General features: G+C 54.3%; 9 protein-coding genes across 9 annotated transcripts; 3 read left to right on the forward strand and 6 right to left on the reverse strand.

The window, feature by feature from the left end:
* Positions 1 to 182: 182 nt before the first annotated feature.
* Positions 183 to 1603, forward strand: AYO20_02609 (hypothetical protein; the record flags this gene model as incomplete). Its single annotated transcript, XM_022640913.1, has 4 exons — positions 183 to 284; positions 345 to 556; positions 672 to 754; positions 879 to 1603. 4 exons carry the CDS (start codon positions 183 to 185, stop codon positions 1601 to 1603), a joined length of 1122 nt encoding a protein of 373 aa, XP_022503169.1.
* A 235-nt stretch (positions 1604 to 1838) lies between these two features.
* AYO20_02610 (hypothetical protein) lies at positions 1839 to 3561 on the reverse strand (the record flags this gene model as incomplete). Its single annotated transcript, XM_022640914.1, has 2 exons — positions 1839 to 2628; positions 2684 to 3561. 2 exons carry the CDS (start codon positions 3559 to 3561, stop codon positions 1839 to 1841), a joined length of 1668 nt encoding a protein of 555 aa, XP_022503170.1.
* Positions 3562 to 5456: 1895 nt separating this feature from the next.
* Positions 5457 to 6374, forward strand: AYO20_02611 (hypothetical protein; the record flags this gene model as incomplete). The annotated part of the gene is made up of 1 exon (XM_022640915.1): positions 5457 to 6374. One exon carries the CDS (start codon positions 5457 to 5459, stop codon positions 6372 to 6374), a length of 918 nt encoding a protein of 305 aa, XP_022503171.1.
* A 796-nt stretch (positions 6375 to 7170) lies between these two features.
* On the reverse strand, positions 7171 to 8797 carry AYO20_02612 (hypothetical protein; the record flags this gene model as incomplete). Its single annotated transcript, XM_022640916.1, has 4 exons — positions 7171 to 8082; positions 8136 to 8569; positions 8631 to 8700; positions 8750 to 8797. The coding sequence occupies 4 exons, from the start codon at positions 8795 to 8797 to the stop codon at positions 7171 to 7173; spliced, it is 1464 nt and encodes a 487-aa protein (XP_022503172.1).
* A 721-nt stretch (positions 8798 to 9518) lies between these two features.
* AYO20_02613 (hypothetical protein) lies at positions 9519 to 11282 on the reverse strand (the record flags this gene model as incomplete). Its single annotated transcript, XM_022640917.1, has 2 exons — positions 9519 to 10303; positions 10364 to 11282. The coding sequence occupies 2 exons, from the start codon at positions 11280 to 11282 to the stop codon at positions 9519 to 9521; spliced, it is 1704 nt and encodes a 567-aa protein (XP_022503173.1).
* Positions 11283 to 12758: 1476 nt separating this feature from the next.
* On the reverse strand, positions 12759 to 13915 carry AYO20_02614 (hypothetical protein; the record flags this gene model as incomplete). Its single annotated transcript, XM_022640918.1, has 3 exons — positions 12759 to 13469; positions 13583 to 13650; positions 13846 to 13915. 3 exons carry the CDS (start codon positions 13913 to 13915, stop codon positions 12759 to 12761), a joined length of 849 nt encoding a protein of 282 aa, XP_022503174.1.
* A 1078-nt stretch (positions 13916 to 14993) lies between these two features.
* Positions 14994 to 16451, reverse strand: AYO20_02615 (guanine deaminase; the record flags this gene model as incomplete). The annotated part of the gene is made up of 1 exon (XM_022640919.1): positions 14994 to 16451. The coding sequence occupies one exon, from the start codon at positions 16449 to 16451 to the stop codon at positions 14994 to 14996; it is 1458 nt and encodes a 485-aa protein (XP_022503175.1).
* Positions 16452 to 16958: 507 nt separating this feature from the next.
* AYO20_02616 (hypothetical protein) lies at positions 16959 to 18881 on the forward strand (the record flags this gene model as incomplete). The annotated part of the gene is made up of 1 exon (XM_022640920.1): positions 16959 to 18881. One exon carries the CDS (start codon positions 16959 to 16961, stop codon positions 18879 to 18881), a length of 1923 nt encoding a protein of 640 aa, XP_022503176.1.
* A 213-nt stretch (positions 18882 to 19094) lies between these two features.
* AYO20_02617 (hypothetical protein) lies at positions 19095 to 20060 on the reverse strand (the record flags this gene model as incomplete). Its single annotated transcript, XM_022640921.1, has 1 exon — positions 19095 to 20060. The coding sequence occupies one exon, from the start codon at positions 20058 to 20060 to the stop codon at positions 19095 to 19097; it is 966 nt and encodes a 321-aa protein (XP_022503177.1).
* Between the last annotated feature and the right edge of the window lie 676 nt (positions 20061 to 20736).

Genomic DNA, 20736 nt, shown 5'->3' on the forward strand with positions numbered 1-20736 from the left:
CTCCAGATTCTCATCCCCCTCATTCCAGTCCAACGGCCTTTTGAGTCTATCCATATTTTTATATTCCCATGCAAGTATTTCCTGTTAGTTCAAGACTGCTCTGTGCTTTCAAGGTTAAGTTATACATACTCGTCACTATTCATTCAGACGCTTAGGAGAAAAACACAAGGAAGAAAATCGTCATGGCGGCGAATGCATCTCACCTCGTCGGCACAGCCAACGGCTCTGACCAAGTACCCGAGGTCCCAACCTATACAATCATCCAAGCAGACGGTATCTACCCTGTACGTTGATGCTCATATTCCAGGGTGCTCGATGTCTTTTCCAGTCACTGATCTCTTCAGGACGACGTCGTGGAACAAGAGATCTTCACGGCAAACCCACCTCATCCATACAAGTTGAACTATGTCTCGACGCCTCTGTTTCCTGTGGGCGCTCCGACGCCGAAACCCTGGTCGACCATCCCCAAGGACCTGAGGGATCAAGTGGACGGGATCCTGGTGTTGAAAATGGGCTTCACGGCCGCCGACCTTGAGTTGTTCCCAAAGTTGAAAGTGTGAGTTTCTTTCTCCCCAAGTCTACTGTGCTAGATATTTCCCATCAGTCCCGTCGGACGAACCACGTCTCCTCCTTGTGGGAACGGGATGGGAACGGTTTTTGATCGTTGGTAGTATAGTCCGGATGGGTGTCGGGTATGATCGACTGGACCGGGACGCATTGGCCAAAAGAGGCGTCACTGTCTGCAACGTGCCAGGTTCGAGCCCCTTTCTGTTTACTTTGTGATCCCATACTCTCCCCTCTTCTCTCATCCCAAGTCGCCCACCCATGTCCCAGTGAGCCTTACGACTGACAATGGCCATGGCCACGGCCATGTACAGACTACGGCACGGCCGAAATCGCCGACCACGCGCTGGCTCTGGCACTCTCGCTGCGCCGCGGGATCATCCTGCACCATGAGCGGCAGCGACAACCGTACGTCGCGCCGTGGATGTACATCGAGACGCCGCTGATCTCGCGCATCCAACAGCCGCAGGCGGTTTTTGGGATCCTGGGGCTGGGCCGGATCGGGACGGCGGCGTGCCTCCGCGCCCGCGCGTTCGGGTGGAACGTCCTCTTCTACGACCCGTACCTGCCCAACGGGGTCGATAAGGCCCTCGGCATCGAGCGCACAAAGGACATCGCAGAGCTGTTCCGCCGCAGCACCACCCTGAGCATCCACTGCGCCTGCACCCGCGAGACACGCGGCATGATCGGCTGGGACCTCGTCAAGTTGATGCCCCGCGGCGCCGTGCTGGTCAACACCGCCCGCGGCGAGGTGCTGCAACTTGACGCGCTCGAGCGCGCCCTGCGCGAGGGCATCCTCGCCGGCGTCGGCCTCGACGTCCTCCCCCAGGAACCCATCCCGGAGGACGCCGTCCACCCCCTCATCAAGGCCTACCGCGACAAGGAGGAGTGGCTCGTCGGCAGGATGGTCGTCACCCCGCACACCGCCTTCTACAGCCCCCAGAGCTTCGTCGACATCCGGGTCAAGAGCGCCCAGACCATGCGCGAGGTCTTGATCGACGGTCTGCAGAGTAATGTCATCACGCCGGATATGCTGTAGCACACACAATAGAAAAAAGAATGCGCGAACAGGGATCCAAATCTGTCAGTCAATACATGCCCTCCTCTGTGCTGCGATTATCCTTATCGTCATTTCATTATCATCCTTTGCCGGACGCATCGTATATACTGCGAGTGCCTATGTACATGTTCACTCTCCTCTGCGTGAATTGCCCCACAGGACTGGGGGCGACGCTATGGGGTTATAGTCTCTGTGATTATGAGGGACCCTATTCTCACCACTTCCTCAACCCTCCGTTCTGTTTGGCGCTCCCGCTGAACAGTGTCCCATCATAGTCGGTGCCATTATTCGGGAAGTCGATGGTGTAGTTGCCGAAACAGACGTAGTCATAGTTGCTCGCCTCGTAGGAGCTGGCCTGGCTCGTCAAGAATGAGCTCAGCGGACACATGCCGTCAGGTCGGTTGCCGCAGTAGCCCCCCCTGATCGTCGACAGTGGCAGGATGCCGTTGTTCAGCCGCATGCGGATGAATTTGTGCGTCGCGTTGCTCGGGTTGTACCCGTACTGGGTAGGGTAGTACTGCGTCTGCGACGCATTCTTGGGCACCGGATTGCCGGAGCCGCATCCAATCACCTCCGTCACCAGTCGCGCAGAGAACGGCGTCAAGTGTGACAGGATGAAGTGCCGGTTGGGGTTTGGCGGGTATTCTGTGAGTGACGGCGGGTCGCGGAGGTAGTCGAGCGAGGCCGCCGTGAGCACCGAGAGGATAATGTCGTCGTGCGAGAAATCAGCGTAGAATTTCTGGCCTAGCGGGAACGTTTGTGAATTGTTGGTCAGGCTGCTGTTCACGCTCGAGTTGGAAACCGTGATGAATTGGTTCTGCAACCGCGCTAGCAGCTCCTGCAGATACCCGATACCTTGTGCCCTTCCGGTTGGATTGCCATACGAGTAGTCGTAGTAGTACTCGATGTCGAGCGTACTCTCGAATCCAGACCATTCGTCCTCGGTGAAGAGGGTGCAGAAATCAGATTGGCCTAGATAGTTGGACTCGTACGCGCAGATGCTCCTGTTTGGAGGTGAGTGCGAGGAGATTTTGAATACAAAACACGGGCTTGACTTACTGCATGGCGTACGTGTCGTTGAGTGTCAGGTTAAACCCGCTTGGAAGGTACTGGGATAGGCGACTTTGGGCGTCTGACAGGTAAAGAGGCAAATAGCCCAACAGATCCAGATCTCCCAGGTACCCAGTGACTGGGTCGATATCATTGAAACATGAATCGTACGACGCTAGGGTGTTGTTCTCAGTTCCGCCCTCTGGGATGACCACGAGGTCGAATGGGTTGGTGAAATTAGCCAGGGTTGGGTCTGGAATGAACTGGTAACTGGGTCCGAAGAACCCCAGTGCCCAACTGATCTGTGTATTCTCAATCCGAGACTGACTCGTTGTCCTCAGGGTCAATTTGGGCCGGCTTGTCCCGTTGGCGAAAGTTGCGTTGTATGCGACTTGGCCCTGGGTAGCATTGTACAGAGTACGACCATATCGGTTCCAGAAAGTAACACCGGCCATGAAGGACTGCGAAGCACCAATGCCCGTGAGAAAGTCTCGTGTGAGGTCATAGCGGTAAGAATTCAAGAAGTTGAGGGGCCCGGTAAATTGGGACGAAGCATTGGCTTGTGTCCAGTTCATGACCTTTGCCGCGAAGTTGGCATTGTTGGGCCCGTCGTCAAAAGTTCCGCCGGGGAAGCGAGCTCCATGGCGCTGCAGGAGATGAGCCTGCTCAACCTGACATCCATCTGGTAGACCAACATCGCTGACTCCAAAGTAGTCCTCGGCGTTGTCCGCATATGGTGTGATCTGACCCCAGTACTGCTGGATGATGTTGATGTCGGTGAGAAGACCCGAAGACGAGTTCGTGCTGGTCTGGCGCCGTTGTCGCGGGGTAGGCGACGAGGCTGCCAGGGCTGGAAGCACAGCTAAGAGAGCCACAGAGAAGTACATAGTGCTTCCTCTATCAAGGTTCGTCCTAAAGAGAGAGAGGACCAAATGGTAGAGGAGGAGGCATGATAGAAACTTGGAGGAGAGTTTCGAGCTCTTGTACCACTGCACTGGGTGTCTGGAGCTTACGGAAAGGTTCTGGTGTGACTCCCAACAGAGGCATTGCTATTCGTCCCAGGGTAACCTTGTGGAAGCTTGCAGGAGCTTGCATGAAGCTTGTGGGAAGCTTGCGGAAAGCTTGAGGCACTTCGCCCAATAGAGGGGCCACCAGTGACCAAGCAAATTCCTGGGAGAAAAGAACAAGCTGGTGTCGGCAATGGGTTACAACGCTGCTAACCGACGAATCCAGGACAGCAGGGGATGCTGCATTGAGGAGTATCCATTGAGAAAAGGTACCAATGGGGCAGCTTGCGAGACCGCTTGACCAGTCCTCGGCTCAGCCTGCTCCACGGGGCCTGCGATCGATCTACACGTGGCTCATCAGTCCTGATCGATTTGACAAGCTTGCTACTGATTCCAGAGTCTCCTGATCCTTCGAGACATATCAGATAATCTCTGGTGACGAATGAGTCGGAGATGGCAGGAGTCGGGGACTGTGCGGCATCAAATTTTGGTGAGCGGTGGGTGGGTATGAGGTAGACGTAGTCATGAATCCCTCAAAGTGCGCAAGAAAAGGCTGTTGAATGCATTTACTCGAGTAAGAGATTCACCCGTTTCTGCCTCCTCTTTGCGCTAAAGGATGCTCCAAGGCTTTGGGAACGAGCTTGTTCTTCCGTGAGAGCTAGCGACTTCAGCTCCATATTGGTTATTTCTCTGCTTCTGCCTGCTTCTGTCTGCTACCCTTGCTGACGATGTTGTGGCTTTGGAGTACATCCGTTCGGCGACATTACAAGGAGGATACCCGGTGAACTGTGTGTCTTCTCGAGTGGTCAGGTTACAATGACAATCCTCGGTGGAGGTAGGGAGGACGTCTCTCGTAGTCCTTCGCAGTGAAATAGGATCTGGCTTGACAGTTGTACAAGGTCAGCTTCAGGTTTGGGCTGAAGGGTGGGCATCTCGTCCCGATAGCTGTCGTCCTCGGAATACGGGATGTCTCAGTATTCAGTAGTTAGAGTACCAAGGACTGAAACTCGACGAGTCACAACTTATCACCAACACAAAATGAATACCTCGTAGAAAGCAGAGTGTGGTAAACCGAGAATTAGGGTTGGATGACGCCAGTTTGGGAGACACTGATTTCTTGTCCCGACAAATGAAATGCAGCCACGCCAGAAACTTGTCCAAAACCCTCCCGCCTTGCAACGTCGCCTTGCTGCTCCTTCACTCTATACCTCGTCTTGTACTCGTCGGCATGTAAGTAGTTGGGCTGTACTGCCATCGGCGGCTCTATTCCATATCCTGCATGCCACGATACCTGGTCTTTGGGTTGCCAAAATCAATGCTAGAGCCCATCGGCTCGCATCCTCTCCGTTGCTGAACCCAATGCCCTCACAGCGTATCTGAAGGTTGGTTTTGTCTCATACGACAGTGATTTCGATGGTGCGTTGTTTATCTTGAGATCCCGGGATATGGATGCTCGAACAGACACGTCGTCGGGCCGCTTTGGAGGGCAATGGGCTTTTCTTTCCACTCCTCCACGTCCTGGATCAAGGTCTCTCCCGCCCTCTTCGAGCTACCTACGAAGTGACCGAAGCAACGTCTCTCCTCTACCGACCGGCCTGCACTTCCACCAGCTCAATGCATCTCGCTCAAGCCTAAACAGGCACATCCCAACCCCGTCGATTGGGGGTCGCAGTTCGACTACAACTATCCCTTCACCACCCCTCCTCGTGCGTGTCCATTCCAACGATGCTTCCCTCCAGATCCATCCCCCACGGCCGAGGTCAAAACAGGACATCATGAATAACGAGTTGCCCCCTGCTCACGAGTTCAGCTTTCGGGGGATCATGGCGGCCATTGAAGAGGACATAGAAGAAGACATTAATGCAATATCTGAGATATTCGGGAGGAGCAGGCTAGTGCTGGCAGATCAGCATGACAGCCACTTGCCTCCCCAGGGCGAGATCAGGGCAATGAGCAGTCCTTTACAGGCCGTGGCCGAGGCGAGCGCAAGCAACGAACGCCTGGCCGCCGCCGCCGACGATGTCATTATCGTCCGAGAAGATGCCAGTCTCATCGAGGGAAGTCACACTGGCTCCGCCGCATACGGCTTGCTTGAGAGGCTACAAGCTGTCCCGCGCACGAGGCGCATGCGGAGCGAAACCCCGGGAGCAGGTCCCTCAAGGCCAGGAACAGGCTCGATTCGTCATACTTCGGCACCGGCGATTCTATCGGAGGTGGCACCAGTCATTGAAGACCATGGGCGGCTTGCGCACCCTGAGCTCTCACGCGCGTCGCGCCGTTTGCTTCAGAGCTCTGCAGCGGAACATGAAGTCGAAGAAATGCCTTCCCGGGCGACGAATGCGGTTGTATCAGAGACATACCTGTCTGCTGGGGCGAATGCAGTTACCGTCTCTGATCCGCCCGTAGTGTCAGAAGGAGGCCGCCACTATCCACTCTACAGTTTTGACGACAGTGGGCTTTTCGAGGGGCCTGCTACTCCCTGTCCACCTCCGCCCACCAGCCTCCGGGAAAGATTGCAACTGTTGATTCCTAGAATGGAATTACACAGTTTCGTCCCTTGGGTTCATGGGCAACCCAACCGGGCGGTAAGCGCAGAGTCCCAACTTCGAGACATCCTCGCCAGGAACCAACGCGCACGGGACTCGCGAAGGAATCCGGTCGTTACCACAGAGAGCCCGGAACTTTACGAATAGAGTTCAAATATCTCGATCCCATCAACGATGGAAGATCAAGAGTTATTCACTTTCCCTCTGTGCACCGAAGAGGTTGCAAAAAGAGTGATTCTGGCTGGCCATATCTGTGGGAGATATGGCCATGATTTGTGCAATAAGGCTAGTGATACCAGCAATGAGAGCCTCAGTCTTTCTTCTTCGATTATGTGAACGTGTTTTTCCTCATGTTCTACTCCTGGTCTTTCTCCCAGTATTAACCGCGTCGTGGCGACGCGACGGAGGAGTTCGTACAAAGCTTGCATCGAAACACCACATATCTCCTGATTTGCAAAACTTGCCCTCAAAACTCACCTCCTCATTCGCTTCGGGGCATCCGGCAAAGCGAAAGCATCTTGCCGAACGACTCGGCTTGGAGGCTCTAAACCGGGCTACCAGCCGGGCTTTCTTAAGCGCTATTCCTTCTACATCGATTTTCATTCTACGCAATGTTCATTACTCAAGGTGAAGTGCGTGATCTCGATCATCTGTTCTTCAAAGAAGACGTTGTCCGGCTGGATACCATTTCAGGTGCGTATCCCTAGGCTGAGGAGAGGAAGCTCGTTGACTCTTCATGGAGATCACAGCGGCAAAACTGGAAACATTACCAAAACCTTCCCACCGCGCGCTCAGCAGTATACTTGGGACTTTTCAGGCATCGAATAGGACCATGGACACACTCATCTCTGTTGAGCTCGGATACACTCTTTCCCGCATGGATTGTCTGTCTATGTCTAGCTAACTGCAGCATCGCCAGGAAGGCAAGCTGATGAAATCGGCATCACTTGATCTTGATCAAGACTGTTTTAGTCTCGAGGAAATTGTTCAGACTGTGTCCGAAACCTTCCCGACCCGAGCCACTACTCTTGTAGCCACCGAATGGCATGTCTTTTGCTGTCGTGGGACTGGTGCAGTTGACGGCAACAGTGCCTGCTTCTAATGCCTTTGCAAATCTCATGGCTCGGTTGATGTCCTTGGTGTATACCGCGGCGTACAGACCGAATTCGCTATCATTGGCTTTGGCAATCACTTCCTCCTCCGTCTTGAAGGTATTGATATTCACAACAGGTCCGAAGATCTCCTCTTTCATTACTGTGGCATCTTCCGGAGTGTGCAGGAAGATTGTCGGGGGCACAAAATAACCTTGCTGGTTCGACTCTGCAAGACCCGGCACATCTGGCGTGCCACCAAGAGCCAGTTTCCCAGCCGACTTTCCAGCTGCGATATATTTGTGCACCGTGTCGTATTGCACAGAATCAGCCTGTGGACCATGGTTGGTGTTGGCGTCCAACGGGTCGCCGGCCGATACTTTGGCAAACTGCTCCTTGAACGCCTCGATGAATTTATCGGCGAGGGTGTCTTGGACATAAATTCTGCTGTTGGCCATGCACACTTGGCCACTGTTGAATTGAATGCTAAATTTGGTCTCCTGGACGGCATCTTCGAGATCACAATCGTCAAATATAATGGCAGGTGACTTGCCGCCCAACTCGAGGACGACATGCTTCAGATTGGACTTTGCTGCTGCGGCCTGGATGAGCCGACCAGTTCGGCACGACCCTGTGAAACTGAGGGCTCGGACGTCCATGTGCGAAGATAGTATGGCTCCTGACGTCTGCCCATGTCCGGATATAACGTTGATGACTCCTGGAGGGAACCCTGCTTTCTCGATCAGAGTGGCAGCTTTCGCGGACTGAGGGGGCCGAGTGTCAGCAAAGCTCTTGGTCGATTGCAGGCTTCACATACCGTTAGGGGCGCTTTCTCGCTGCTCTTCAAGACAACAGTGTTTCCGGCTGCAAGAGCTGGGGCGACCTTGCTTGCGAAGAATAAAAGCGGAACGTTCCAGGGGATGATAGCCGCGACGACCCCATACGGCTGCTTGAATGTCATGTTGACAAAACCCGGGGTATTCAAGCTGCTGACTCCTTGGGCATCATACCCAGCCTCCGCATAATGCTCAAAGGTGCTTGCAGCGGCCTGATTGTCGTAATACGTTGACACCGGCCGACCCATCGAAAGAGCCTCCAGTCGAGAAAATTCCTCGCCACTTTCGACCAACAGGGCTGCCAGTTTTTTCATATACACACCTCTGTCGGCAGGAGAGAGAGCAGACCATGCTGGAAAGGCTGCTTTAGCGGCAGCTACAGCGGCATCGGTGTCCTTTTCGCTGGCTTCGTACACTAAATGGGAGATCAGCATTGCATTTGCATTTGTATTTGCACTTGGAAGTTTGTGATGTACCTTCGGCGACAACTTCCCTCGTCGCTGGTGACCTGATAGGGAACGTCTTTCCGTCTGAAGACTCGACGAACTATACCGACATCAATACTATTGTTGGCATTATTGAGGATTTAACATACCTTGCCATTGATGAACAGCCTTGTCTCTATCTTGCCCGGGGAACCCATTTTTGGACTGTTCGCAATCGATGAGATGGCTTTTCGTGTTGCTTCAGACGAGATTGTCGATAGTTGTCAACGCAGGGGAATGGAGGCCACGCATGTCAATTTCTAAGCGTCAAGAACATTCTACACAGATGTAACTGCCGACATGGACGGAGATACGCCTGGTATCTGTCCCATCGGAAGAGGCACCCGAGGTTGCCGCGCCACCAGTGGGGGATCCCCGACATACGAGTTCTTGCACAAGATCTAGAACTTCGTATTACTTGTTCGATCCCAGAATGCCAGCAAGGCATGGGGCTGACTGCGGGTTTCAGGTAGCGCATAGCCTCGTCCTCCCCCGAAGCGGCAGTTCGTTTAGCTGGCAGCGAGCACTCCATGTCTATCCTTCCATAACGAACCTCGATCCGGGGGAGTACCTGGCTTGAGCATGCCTGTAGACAGGTTGCAGGCTTACAGAGACCTTGAGAAGACGAAACTGAGCTTTCCCAGTCACTCATTTGAGAACCTTTTCCAATACTCTGCCGCGGGAATACGGACGTAGGAGGAATCGTTATGCCGTTGCTGACCGCAGAACTTCAGGTCAGACGGCACTGGTGCTCCTCCGCCAAATCCAGCATTACGAGACGCATGCACGAGATAAGGAGACAAGCTTTGTATGTTCTGTTCCCGGGAATATGCGCCTATATCAAGCTTCTGTGCCCGGATCGTTCGAACTTGTGCATAACTATCCACCATGTACGCCATTCGATCCAGCACCATTGACTCCATTCTGCTCACTCTGGCCCTGCTCCCTTTGGCGGATCTGCCAGGGTAGAGGCTCTTTAGCTGGCTGGGCCGGCCCAATATCGCCGGATTCGGACCGTCTCTTCTGCCATTCATCGATGTCTCTGTGGTCAACAAAATTGCCATGTAAGCCCAGCTTCAGCTTGAACGGCAGGTGGATCACCGCCAGCGGTCCTTTGGCCACATCGAGAGCATCCATAATGACTATGTCGTTTCGAAGGACGTCGAGTTGGTTGAGCAGAGCGATGAGATATCCTTCTCCCTCGGAGCCTCCATCCCTGGGGATGAATGTTGGTTCTTGAAAAGTCGCCGTTGGTCCCGCGAAGAAGACATCTTCGGTCCTGTCGTCCCAGCTGTAATGGCCCAGACAGTTAAACAAGCCGCCTGCTGGTGGTCCACACTTTGCAAAATCATAAGGCTTCGTTGGGTCGACTTTGGCTTGCCAAAAGTGATTGTACTTTTTGGTCACGAATCGGTCGTCGATCCGAGAAAACTCGCCGTTTGTCATCCAGGTTTCGGCGGGCGTCACTCGTGTTCCTGACTTGGCTTTAGGATCGAATATCCACCGGGTGGTCGGACTTTGCAGTTGATTCCGCTTGGCCAGGGGACCTTGGGCCTCGCCGAGAGGAGGGAAGAAGAAGAAGACATTGCCATCTGCGACGGTGAGGTCGAAAACGATGTGGCCATCTTCGTTCTCATAGCATCCTGCGATGTGCCCGTGGAAACCTATTCGGGCGGTAAGTCTCAGACAAGTCAGGCTTTGGCAAGCATGTTAGATGCACTCACCATTGTCAGCTCGAAACCAGACAATGTCTTCCGACTTGGCTCCTCTTCTGGGAACCACGCCATACCACTGATCCTCATTAGGATCCCAGGCCCAGTGATTCCCTCCGCCCTTTAACGCCTCGATGCCTGTCCACTTGATCGGTGTCAACGGCAACACCATGTAATTCTTACTGATGCCACAGTCGTGAATCATTCCGCAAAACGGGGCCTTGTACCAACATTCCTCGGTCTTCTTCCCATCCTTGTCGATGGTCCACACCACAATGTCATTGGAGCCGTCGTGGCCGTCCCCGCCGGCCTCGTACGCAAAGCACAGCATTTCCCCCGTGTCCGGGTCGAACTTGGGATGTGCCGTGAAGGTGGGTGTGAGGATCTGACCCTCGAAATCGTACCGGCCGATCGTTTCCAGAGAGACGGGGTCCATGATGTACGGGGGCCCGTCCTCCTTGCTCGCCAGCAAGACGCCTCGCCAGAAGGTGATGTTGGTGTTTGCCGCGGTCCGCACCACCCCTTTGACCGTCTCACTGTCGGTGAAGGGGTTTCTGTACCTCCCAAACAGGGCCCTCCTCGCGCTGGTCTCGGCCTTGTACCGATCCGTCCGGACATAGCGCTGCTTGAAGTCGGCGTGTCCCTTTTGGATGCGGATCGCCGTCACGCTCCCGTCGCCGTTGAAGTGGATGTCGTCCTCGAAGACGGGCGGGAAGCGGTGGTCCGGCTGCACGCGGTAGAAGGTCCCGTCGATCTCGGGCGGGATTTTGCCCGTGAATTCCAGGTCGAACACGTCGCCCTCGATGCGCGACGGTTTGTTGAAACCCTGGAACACGCCCGTGGCGGGGTACTGGACCTGGTCGGTGGCTTTGATGCCGTCCTTGTAGTTTCCTGCCACAAGTTGGGGGGCGAGGTCGAAGATGTGTGCCATTATGGCATGTGCGCGAGGCTGTTGAGGGATGTGAGATAGGGGGAATGGGTTTGATTATCAAATGTCTATAACTTTGTGCTCTCTGGCCTGATGTGCCTGTCCTTCTTCTATATTCCCCTCGTCTCTGTTGCCGGTACTCCTCTCCTGGATCCTTTGTTAGAGCCAATCCATTCCCCGTCTGGTCTGCGTTATGGTCCTAGGGTTGTATGTCGATATATAGAAATGTAGATGTACCTAGGTGTTGTATGTGTGTATGTATGTATGCATATAGCATTGATGATGAATAGATATCGACTTTCATTCCCTTTTTGTGTCCCGATTGTATATCGACATCGTAGTAGTAATAATCCTCGCCACACTACTCAACCTACCCATGTAATTTGGTCTTGTATGGCTTCCACGGATACTAGGTAGTAGTATATGCTGTAGCGGCACCCTGCAATACTGTACTCGGTCGGTATTCTCACACCCTCTCGCCCGATTCGGCATGTGGGCGATGGAAAATGCAACTGCCGACGGGACGCGACTTGGACGGATTTAACTTGACTTAATAGTGACGGACCGACCGACCGACCACAGGGTTCGCTTTCACTATTACCTACTCTCCTCCCCTGCGTCCGGTCTTATTCATTTCCCCATTCCTCGATTTTAGGGAGGGGGGTCTAATCCCGCGTTGGAATAAGGGAGAGAGGGGTAGATATCAAAATCCATTATCAGATTCGGGAAAGTCTCTCTCTCTCTGTCTGTCTGTCCGTCTCTTTCCTGCACACACACTCTCTCTTTCAACTACCGCCAGGGTCACATGGTGTAGATTACCTAGATCCCTCCCCATACAAGTAGACTCCCTAGACATTCAACGTTCAACAAATGGATGTGGGGGGATGAAATCAGGGTCTTTTGGGGACGTTTCTCGCATCGGGGCGTGATAACTTGTAGATACCTTGGGTAGGTCTAGGTCTAGGTCTGTTTCCACCCGTCGCCGGATCACTGTTGCCAGGCTGTTTGTCACTTGGCTGGAGAAAGCGGGTCAAAGGGTCAAAGTCAAATGTCAAATGGCCTTGGTTTTATGTCTCGGACTGCATTACATCAAGTGAGAGAGAGACTAGTGAATGTGACGATATTTATACGCCGACGCCTTGTGATATTGTGTGGTGGTGGTAGATGTCTTACGTTGCCGACTGGAAGGGCTCGGAAGGTATAGATGGATAGATTAGATACCGATGTATATATGTAGGTAGGTAGGCTGGTAGGCTGGCTGGTAAATATCCTGCATACTCGTAGATCCATATACGTGGAAGTAACACTTCACCTACTTCTAGCTCCCTACCTGATCAAAGTCATACTTGAAGGGTATGTTAGAGTAAGGTGCAATCTCCCTCGCTTTGCTGCTCGCTGCTCGCTGCTCGAGTTCAAAACAGCTCCCTAGAATAGAATCCATTGCGACTGGCACACCTTTGACTTCCTAGAACCAGAATATCACGCAGGCGTGGTATCCGCAATCTCTCCGGTCTCTGCTACCACCTTCTTCGCCTCCTCGGCCTCCTTCTCCTGCTGATCCTTGGGCAACGCGATACTCAACGGCGGCAAGCTCGTACTCACGTCCTCGCCGTACTTTGGGGCGCGCAGGTCGTCGTCCTTGACCATCCTCCCCGTCACCGGATGCGGGTAATGGAACGGCACGACGCGCGTGTCTGGCCACAGCATCTTCTGCTCGAGCAGCTCGTCCGGACCGAGAGGATCTTCCGGGTACGTCTTGGTCGGCCAGGGGATGTAGTTCTTCTTGGTGTGGGCCCAGCCGCGCTCAAAGTCCGCGTGCCAGAAGGGGAAGTAGCGGTAGCGGAAGGGCTTCCACACCCCGTCCTCCTTGATGTACTCGTTCTCGTACACGCCGCCCTCCCACCACTGGGCGTGGCCGCGCGGGTGCTCCTCCTGGATCGACTGGTGCGTGCCCGCTGACATGAGGGCGCGGATCCGCGCCCACGCCCGCGTCCCGGTCGCGTCCACGTCCACAATCTCCTGCATCATCGGGTGGTCGAGCAGGAAGCCGTACACGGGGCCGTTGCGGCCCTTGACAAAGTGCGTCTGGAACCGTCCGATGTAGAGCCGTCGGATGCCCTCCTTGCGTCGGTAGCGCGAGCCGAGGAACTCGACGTACGCGTCGGGGTGGTTGGAGAACATGTCGACGACCTGAGTGGGTGCGTTAGACTTGTCTCGGTATACCTTTGTCCTGTACGTGTAGGCTTTTTTTGTTTGGTGTATATCTTGTCTTTTTCCTAACGAGGGAAGGGGGAAATACTGACCTCGTTGTAGAGACACTTGTCGATATAATAGCCATATTTGAAATGGACCTTGCGGATTTCCGCCTCATCTAAAATACCGATCATCAGACATGGTGTTCGAAAGTCAACGATCTATCATGTATCATCCATTCCTCTTCTCCAGTGCTTCTTCTCTTGTTGCTGCTTTCGCAATCCTCTCTCCTTTTGAGGGGCGGGAAGAAAGTGTTGGCGACAAAAGGGACACCACGTCGTCTCCTTTCGTATCTGGTTTCCGAGTAACTTACCTTCGACCTTTTGCAACTTCGCGTGAAGACGCTTGACTTCGGCCTTGAGCTCGGCGAGTTCGGCCTCCATTGTCGTGTTATTGTACCTTATAGACACCCGGGCCTGGACCTGAACCTGGATCCGGAGCTTGTGACGGCGTTGATATTCTGTTCGAATCGTATCGGTTATCGTGATCTGTGGAAAGAAACGAGTTCGCTCGGCACTCGATCAGAAACAAATTCTTTTTCACCCTATCGAGCCTGAGGGGGATTGTATGGAAAGAGATAGGGCCTGCGTTTTTGTTAAGATTGTCGGCTGGCTGTCCGAACCCTGGCTGGAGCTTGGTATCCCAGGGGCCATGAACGGGGTCTGAGTACCTACCCGCTTACCTACATTAGATATATGGACGTACTTCCCACCCACCTCCCTAACAGTAGGCATGTAGGTACGTTTGTACGTATGTACCCAGCTAGAGAGATAGTACCCAAGTCTCCACATTTTTGTAACTCTCCCTCTCTCTTTCGACGCATCGCGGTCGTGACCGGGGCCGGTCTCCAAAAAGAGCGAATGCCCCATGTTTCGTTCTGTGAAGAACCCCTCGGGGTCCCGCGGTGCTAGTGTAGTGCTAGTGCTAGTGATATTGCTCGTAGGTGTTAGGTAGTAACGGCTGGAGAATGATGGTGATGGTGACGGATCGATCATGCAGGAAGCAAAGAACGGACGGTCATGAGGAGTTACCTATCACAGCTACCTACCAGGTTACCTACCTAGGTACATGATAGGTGCGGGTCTTGCCAATCCGGAGTGGGTGATCATTTTCAGCGCCAGGTAGTAGAGACCATAGACCAGACACCAGACATCCTCACGACGTACGTCGTGTCTGGACATGGGTCTTGTGTGGTCCCTGTTCGTGTCAACTGCCGAAGTCATGTCCCCAGCAGCAGAATATCATGTCCCCCTTGTGACCCCTCCCTTCTCCCCGCAACCCCGCGTGGGGTTCGATATGTCCCAAAAAGGGACGGACAAGGCTGTACCGTCAGAGAGAAGTATCAGAGGAGTGCGCATCAGGCTGTCCATCCGTCGCGAGTCCCTCGAATCATGTCTGTGATGGCCATGATACCTTCTTCTCTATCACAGAGTCGCACTGCCAATGACTCTCAATCCCTATTCACGATTTTCCGCGCGTTATGTCCTTCTTGACTTTCCCGCCAACCCACACTTTCGTCAAGTTCCGATCGTCCCCCGTCATGACCCATTTCTCCCAGACCTGTCTGATCCCTTGGGCCGTTCGGCTCTCGCCGTCCATCATGGTGTGCACTCCCGCGTAAGTAGACTCGCTGGGGCGAGAGGGAGGAGGATCGCTCATGTCCACCAAAAGCGCGTCGAACTGTTTCCCCACCTCGAACGAGCCGACTCGGTCCTCCATCCGCAGCACTCGAGCTCCGCCCAGCGTCGCCATGTAGAAGATCTCGTCCAGCTTCAATCGCTCTTCTTTCCCTCCCGAGATCATCTCGCGTGCGTTGCCCACGATCACGGCCAGGCGCATGGCGTCCATGATGCTGCATGAGAAGCCACCTCCCGAGTCGGTGCCCAGGCCGATCTTCGTGACCCCGTCGGACAGGAGTTTGCGGATTGGGGCGGCCATGAATCCGCCGCCGACGGTGGTGTTGGACGCCGGACAATGGGCGATTCCACAGCCTTGTTGCTTGATCTTGACCTGGTCGGCTTCGCTGAGCAGTGTACAGTGTGCGAGCACCGAGTTGTGGTCAAAGAGCCCATAGTGCGCGTACAAGTCGGCTTCGCAGGTAAATCCCTTGTACTGATTTAACGTGGCGTCGATCTCTTGTTGAGCTTCACAAAAGTGTGTTTGGTTCGGGACGCCTTGTCCGACTCCATATGTGTGCTCGTGCTCCTTGGCCAGTTTTCCCAGCTCCGTCAGAGACTCTGAGGTGCAACTTATTGCAAACCGCGGCGTCAGGATGGGCCTGACCATGTCGCCTTTCTCATCGACGGCTCGACAATGCCGAATCACCTCTTGAGTTCCAGCCACCGCGTCCGCAGTGTCTTCCCGGTAATACGCCGGGTTAGTGTCAGGGTTATTCATGCATGTCTTCCCCACAAACGCCCGCTGGCCCTTTTCGAGACACACGTCCACAAGGATCTTGGTCGCTGGCGTGTGCAGGCTGCCAAAGTAGCACGCGGTGGTCACGCCCTGGCGGAGACCCATCTCGACACATCTCGAGTAGACTTGCCTGGCGTAGTCGGTGTCGCAGAACTTAGCTTCGTGAGGGAAGGTGATTTGATCCAACCACTCCAGAATGTGGAGGCCTTGGCCGAGACCGCGCATGGAGAATTGAGGTGCGTGGACATGGGTGTCGATGAAGGACGGAACGAGGAATTGGCTGGGTGACTCTAAGCGAACGACGGGCAGTTGAGCGTCGGGTCGGTTGAGCACTGATCCAATGCTATCCTCTAGACTTCGTCCGTTTTCAGGCTCCAACTGTGGATAGATGTGACTTATCTTGCCTGTGTCATCGACTATGATCAGCGTGTCGGTGAGGATCTCGATATCTGACGTGGTCCGAGAGTGTATCAGGGTACCGTAGTACGCGAAGGAGCCTTCCATGACGGTTAGATCAAAAAGGACTGCGTGTTTTACTTAAGCACTCGGAACCGACGTCTAGACTCGCAGGGCATCAGTCCCATGAGCAACGGATGAAGCCGTAATGTGTCTTATCACGTTCAATTACTCCCTCGAGGTGGTATCAAAACCCTCGCTTTACCTTCCTCCGCTGAATCCTCCATCCCGCCCCTTGAGCGACTGGGCGGCCAAAGCCTTGCGGGTCTCTGAACTGCGCCACTTGCGCCACCCGGACACCATGCGAATCTGCCTCTTTCCCCGTCCAAGCTTTCCAAGGTTGATTTGACCCAGCTGAGGTCGAATAGACCCTCTTCCGTATGATCAAGGACAGGCAACAATGGCCCCGGCACAGCCCCAGCGTGTGGGGGGGGGAAAGCCACCTCTGGTTTTCTCCCTTGGCCTCTACATATACCCTTGGAATGATGGAAGGGGTGGTTTATTCTCTGAAACTATGAGAAAGACAAGAACGGCGACGGTGCCTTTCCAGACAAGATGAGCACCATTGGCAATGCTAGCTATATCACCCTTCCCGCCCTCCCCCATATCATTACGGAGTGGTCCGCTCTGGTGCCGCTGATCGTGCACCTCGCCAGCTCGCACGACGAGTTCCAGGTGATAGGCGAAGCGTGTCTCCGGGGGAAAATCTGCCTCGATCTCATGCCCAAGCTCGGCCAGCTCAAGGGTGTTGCTAGACTGCTCTTACTGGGATCGGCCGTGCTCGACCAGACAAGCAGCGCAGGTGTTGCAGGGTCGACCACCGTGTGGGATGTCTCTTGGGGCAGCGTGTTCCAGTGCGCCAACGGTGCCGCACGAGAGCTGCTCACTGCACACGCCTTCCGAGGGAAGACCGAGATCATCGACGTTGAGACCACGGCGCCAGAGCAGGCCGGCAATGGGGAGGGACATCAGCCACAGCCAAAGGTGGACGGAAAGCCCCTGACAAAAACGTCCATGCCCAAGAACGTCGCCTTCTGCAGACCGCAGGTACTGCACCTTGTCGAGTTGCGTTTCAACAAGGCTTCCGCGGGCAACAAAGGCACTGCCGCATCCAGTCTCTTAGAGCGACTGTGCACTGTATCCGGCCATGTTCTCGTCACCGCACTCGCAGGGTTGCTGGCGCTGTGCGGTGCCTATGGGACATGTGCCCTCCTCCTGCTATCCTGTATCAATGCGTTGGTCAGCCACCGCCTCCCCTTCCATCGGCCGCCGGGATACCTCGACAACAACGAAACGTATGATGCCGCCTGTATGCTGGTGGCGCCACACGACAATGCGTCGACCTGGCATCTCTACCGCGGCGACCGCGCCATCATCGACAGGCTGCTCAACAAGCCCATGTTGGCCATCACCACGGAGCGGTCTTGCAGATGGCTCTTCTGGTATTTCCAGCTCACGCACTACCTCCAGCTGTTGGCCATGACATACGTAGCCGCCCAGAAGGGCTGGGACGGTTTGCTGTTGCTCGTCTTCATGGTCATCTCGCGGCTGGCTCGCTCGGAGGCAGCAGCGTTTATGATGCCCTGGTCTACGCGAGCCCGAGGAGCCGCTGCCACCTGGCTTCAACAGAACAACATCGACGTCCAGACGAACACGTTCCGCATGGCGGGCCGCACGCAGATGATTGGCGCAATCGACTTGATCAATAGCATGGACCAGAATAAGCACGCATCCTTGTCCTCGTCGCCATTGTTATCAACACCATCGTCTTCTCCTTGTCTGCCCGGACAACATACCGACACGGGCAGCCCCGGGCATAGTACTTCATCTTCCACAGGCTCTCATACCTTCAATTTTATGAATCGAAGTCTACGCGCAAACTGGATGGATAGCATCATTGCCCACTCGCCACGTCGCGAACAATGGCTGGAGCGCTTGAGTTCGACTATGCTGGCACAGATGCAGCAGCTCAGCCATTCGAGCGTGAAACCGGACGTCCCAGCTTCCACCGTGACAGATGAAAATAGACCTGTGAACATACCGACGCTCGATGCGAACCTTGTACAGCAAGTGAGCAATCCAAGTACCAAAAGAGCAGATACAGAGCAACCAAGCGCGGATGACAACAAACTCCCCGTAACCGCTGATCGACCTAGCTGCGAGCCGGCGAGTATGTCCACCCAAACGAACGAGGCGCAAGAGCAGCTAGGAGCCTCGATAACTGGGGTAGAGGCACCATCAGTCAACGCTGGTGACGTTGACAAGCCATCACTTCCTAAAGCCAGAGGAAATGCAGTCTCTGATATTGTAATCTCTTCGAGTCTGAATCCGAGAGACGTAAGATGGGTAGATCAGAACACTCTGTGGGCGTGGGAGACGGCTCGGTGCATAATCCAGTCTTGCGCTGCGGCTTCTTCTGTTACGCCAACTTCCTCGCAGAGGCTGAGAAGTGCACAGATAACCGCAGTTCAAGCATAATGTGGAGGGTGTTCAGTCTGTCGAGAGACTTGATCTCTGATGCTGAAAGCTGCCACAATGTTGGTCTGCATCACTTCGGCACCCTGACTACCTCTTGGAAGGGCACAGGGATAGTGTGAGGGCTAGAGCGCTGATGAAACACGTTGAGCCAAGACACTTCGGCCACCCACGCTGTGATATGAGTCAGACGAAGAGTGGACAGATAGCTTTAGACTAAGGCACCGAGGAGTTCTGTATTTTTTGGTCTATTGTGGTGGCGAAATCGGCAAAAATAGGACATAACCCGCATTTTCCGTATCGTTCAACCAGTTCTGAAGACTCATCTGAATCATGACCATTCGTCGCTAGAGCGTCATTCGCGGTGTTTGGCACGTCTTTTGCGCCTTCGACCAAGGCCCCAAAACCAGTATCGATGGGAACTGAGCCTAGAAAGGGAACATTGGCTTCGCTGGCCATGATCTGGCCTCCACCTTTGCTGAAGACATTGCTTATCTCGCCACAACAGGGGCACATGTAACCCGCCATGTTTTCGATGACTCCAAGCACTGGTACCTGCGTCTTTACACAGAAGTTCAGCTCTTTGCGCACATCAGCTGTCGCAATAGCCTGCGGAGTAGTGACAACCACTGCCCCGGAAAGTTTTGGACTGCTGTCAATATCGAGGGCTAGGCCATTGCCGTTGGAGGCTGTCACAGGTTGGACATCGGCTGCAAGTTTGTGTAGTTCCTCGACAATGGCAATGTGCTCGTCACTGGTGCCCGGTGGGGTATCAATGAGAAGGTAGTCTGTATTCGGCGGCCATAGAACGTCGGAAACGAACTGTCTGATCATTGCCGTCTTCTTTGGTCCACGCCAGATGACAGCCGACGAGCGGGAAGGAAGGAGGAATGCAAGAGACAGGGCGTGGAGGGAGCCTCTGGCGGGTTTGTCTTCGTCCCCTGCGTCTCTTGCGTCATGTACCTTGACCGGCAGCCAGCCACCAGGAGCCTGTGTCACTTTCTTGTCCTCCAGATTGAGGAGACGAGGTATAGAGGGTCCGGTAAGATCGATATCAAGGATTCCGACATTGTGACCCTGCCGTGTAAGGGAGAGGGCGAGTTGCAGAGTGACACTTGATTTTCCGACCCCTCCTTTGCCCGAGAGGATGAGCACGACGTGCTTGATGTTCTCGAGACCCATAACCGACTGCAGCAAATGTTATTGACAAAGGAACATGCTCGAGGTCAGCGCAGGGAATGGGTTGAAATAAATCGCAGTTGACGCAGTTGGTGAGTGCATGATCCGACAAAAGGATTGTTAAGCAGGGACGGAGATTGCCGGGTGGTGGCGTTAACAATTTTCAGTTCAGCCTTGGTGGGCGCGATTGGGTGGTCGATCCAGTCTGACGAGCTGCTGCTAGCTTGGAAAAGCCCCGGAGGTCAGCATCCTTACCTGGTGCCTGGGTAGGCCCGTGGCTACCGGGGGCGTGAACTTCGCGGGGGTGGCGTTAAGCGGTCCAGGTACAAGACAATAGGCATTGGAGGGGCATCGTTCAACCGTTTTCGTTTTAAATCCTGCCTGCGCTTGCTGCGCTTCTCCTGCTCGAGATACAGAATGCTTCGTATTCAGAGGAACATGAAAGCAATGTATTCAGGGACTTGCACACCATGCTTAGACGATTTTCTCCCTTCTTATTCAGCTAAAGTGCACGGCAGCATGTGCAGTTGATGTTATGGAGGGGCACGTGCTTGCACATGCGACCAGATATATCTTCCTCTGTGCACGGAGTCGCTATACAAGTAGTAGCTCATGTACAATGCCTCGTATTTGTTTCGGCCATTTTCAGACCCCTGCTGCTCCTCCTCCTGTCACTTGC

The sequence above is a fragment of the Fonsecaea nubica genome, assembly GCF_001646965.1.
Source record: "Fonsecaea nubica strain CBS 269.64 chromosome Unknown Scaff11, whole genome shotgun sequence".
NCBI classification, from domain to species: domain Eukaryota; kingdom Fungi; phylum Ascomycota; class Eurotiomycetes; order Chaetothyriales; family Herpotrichiellaceae; genus Fonsecaea; species Fonsecaea nubica.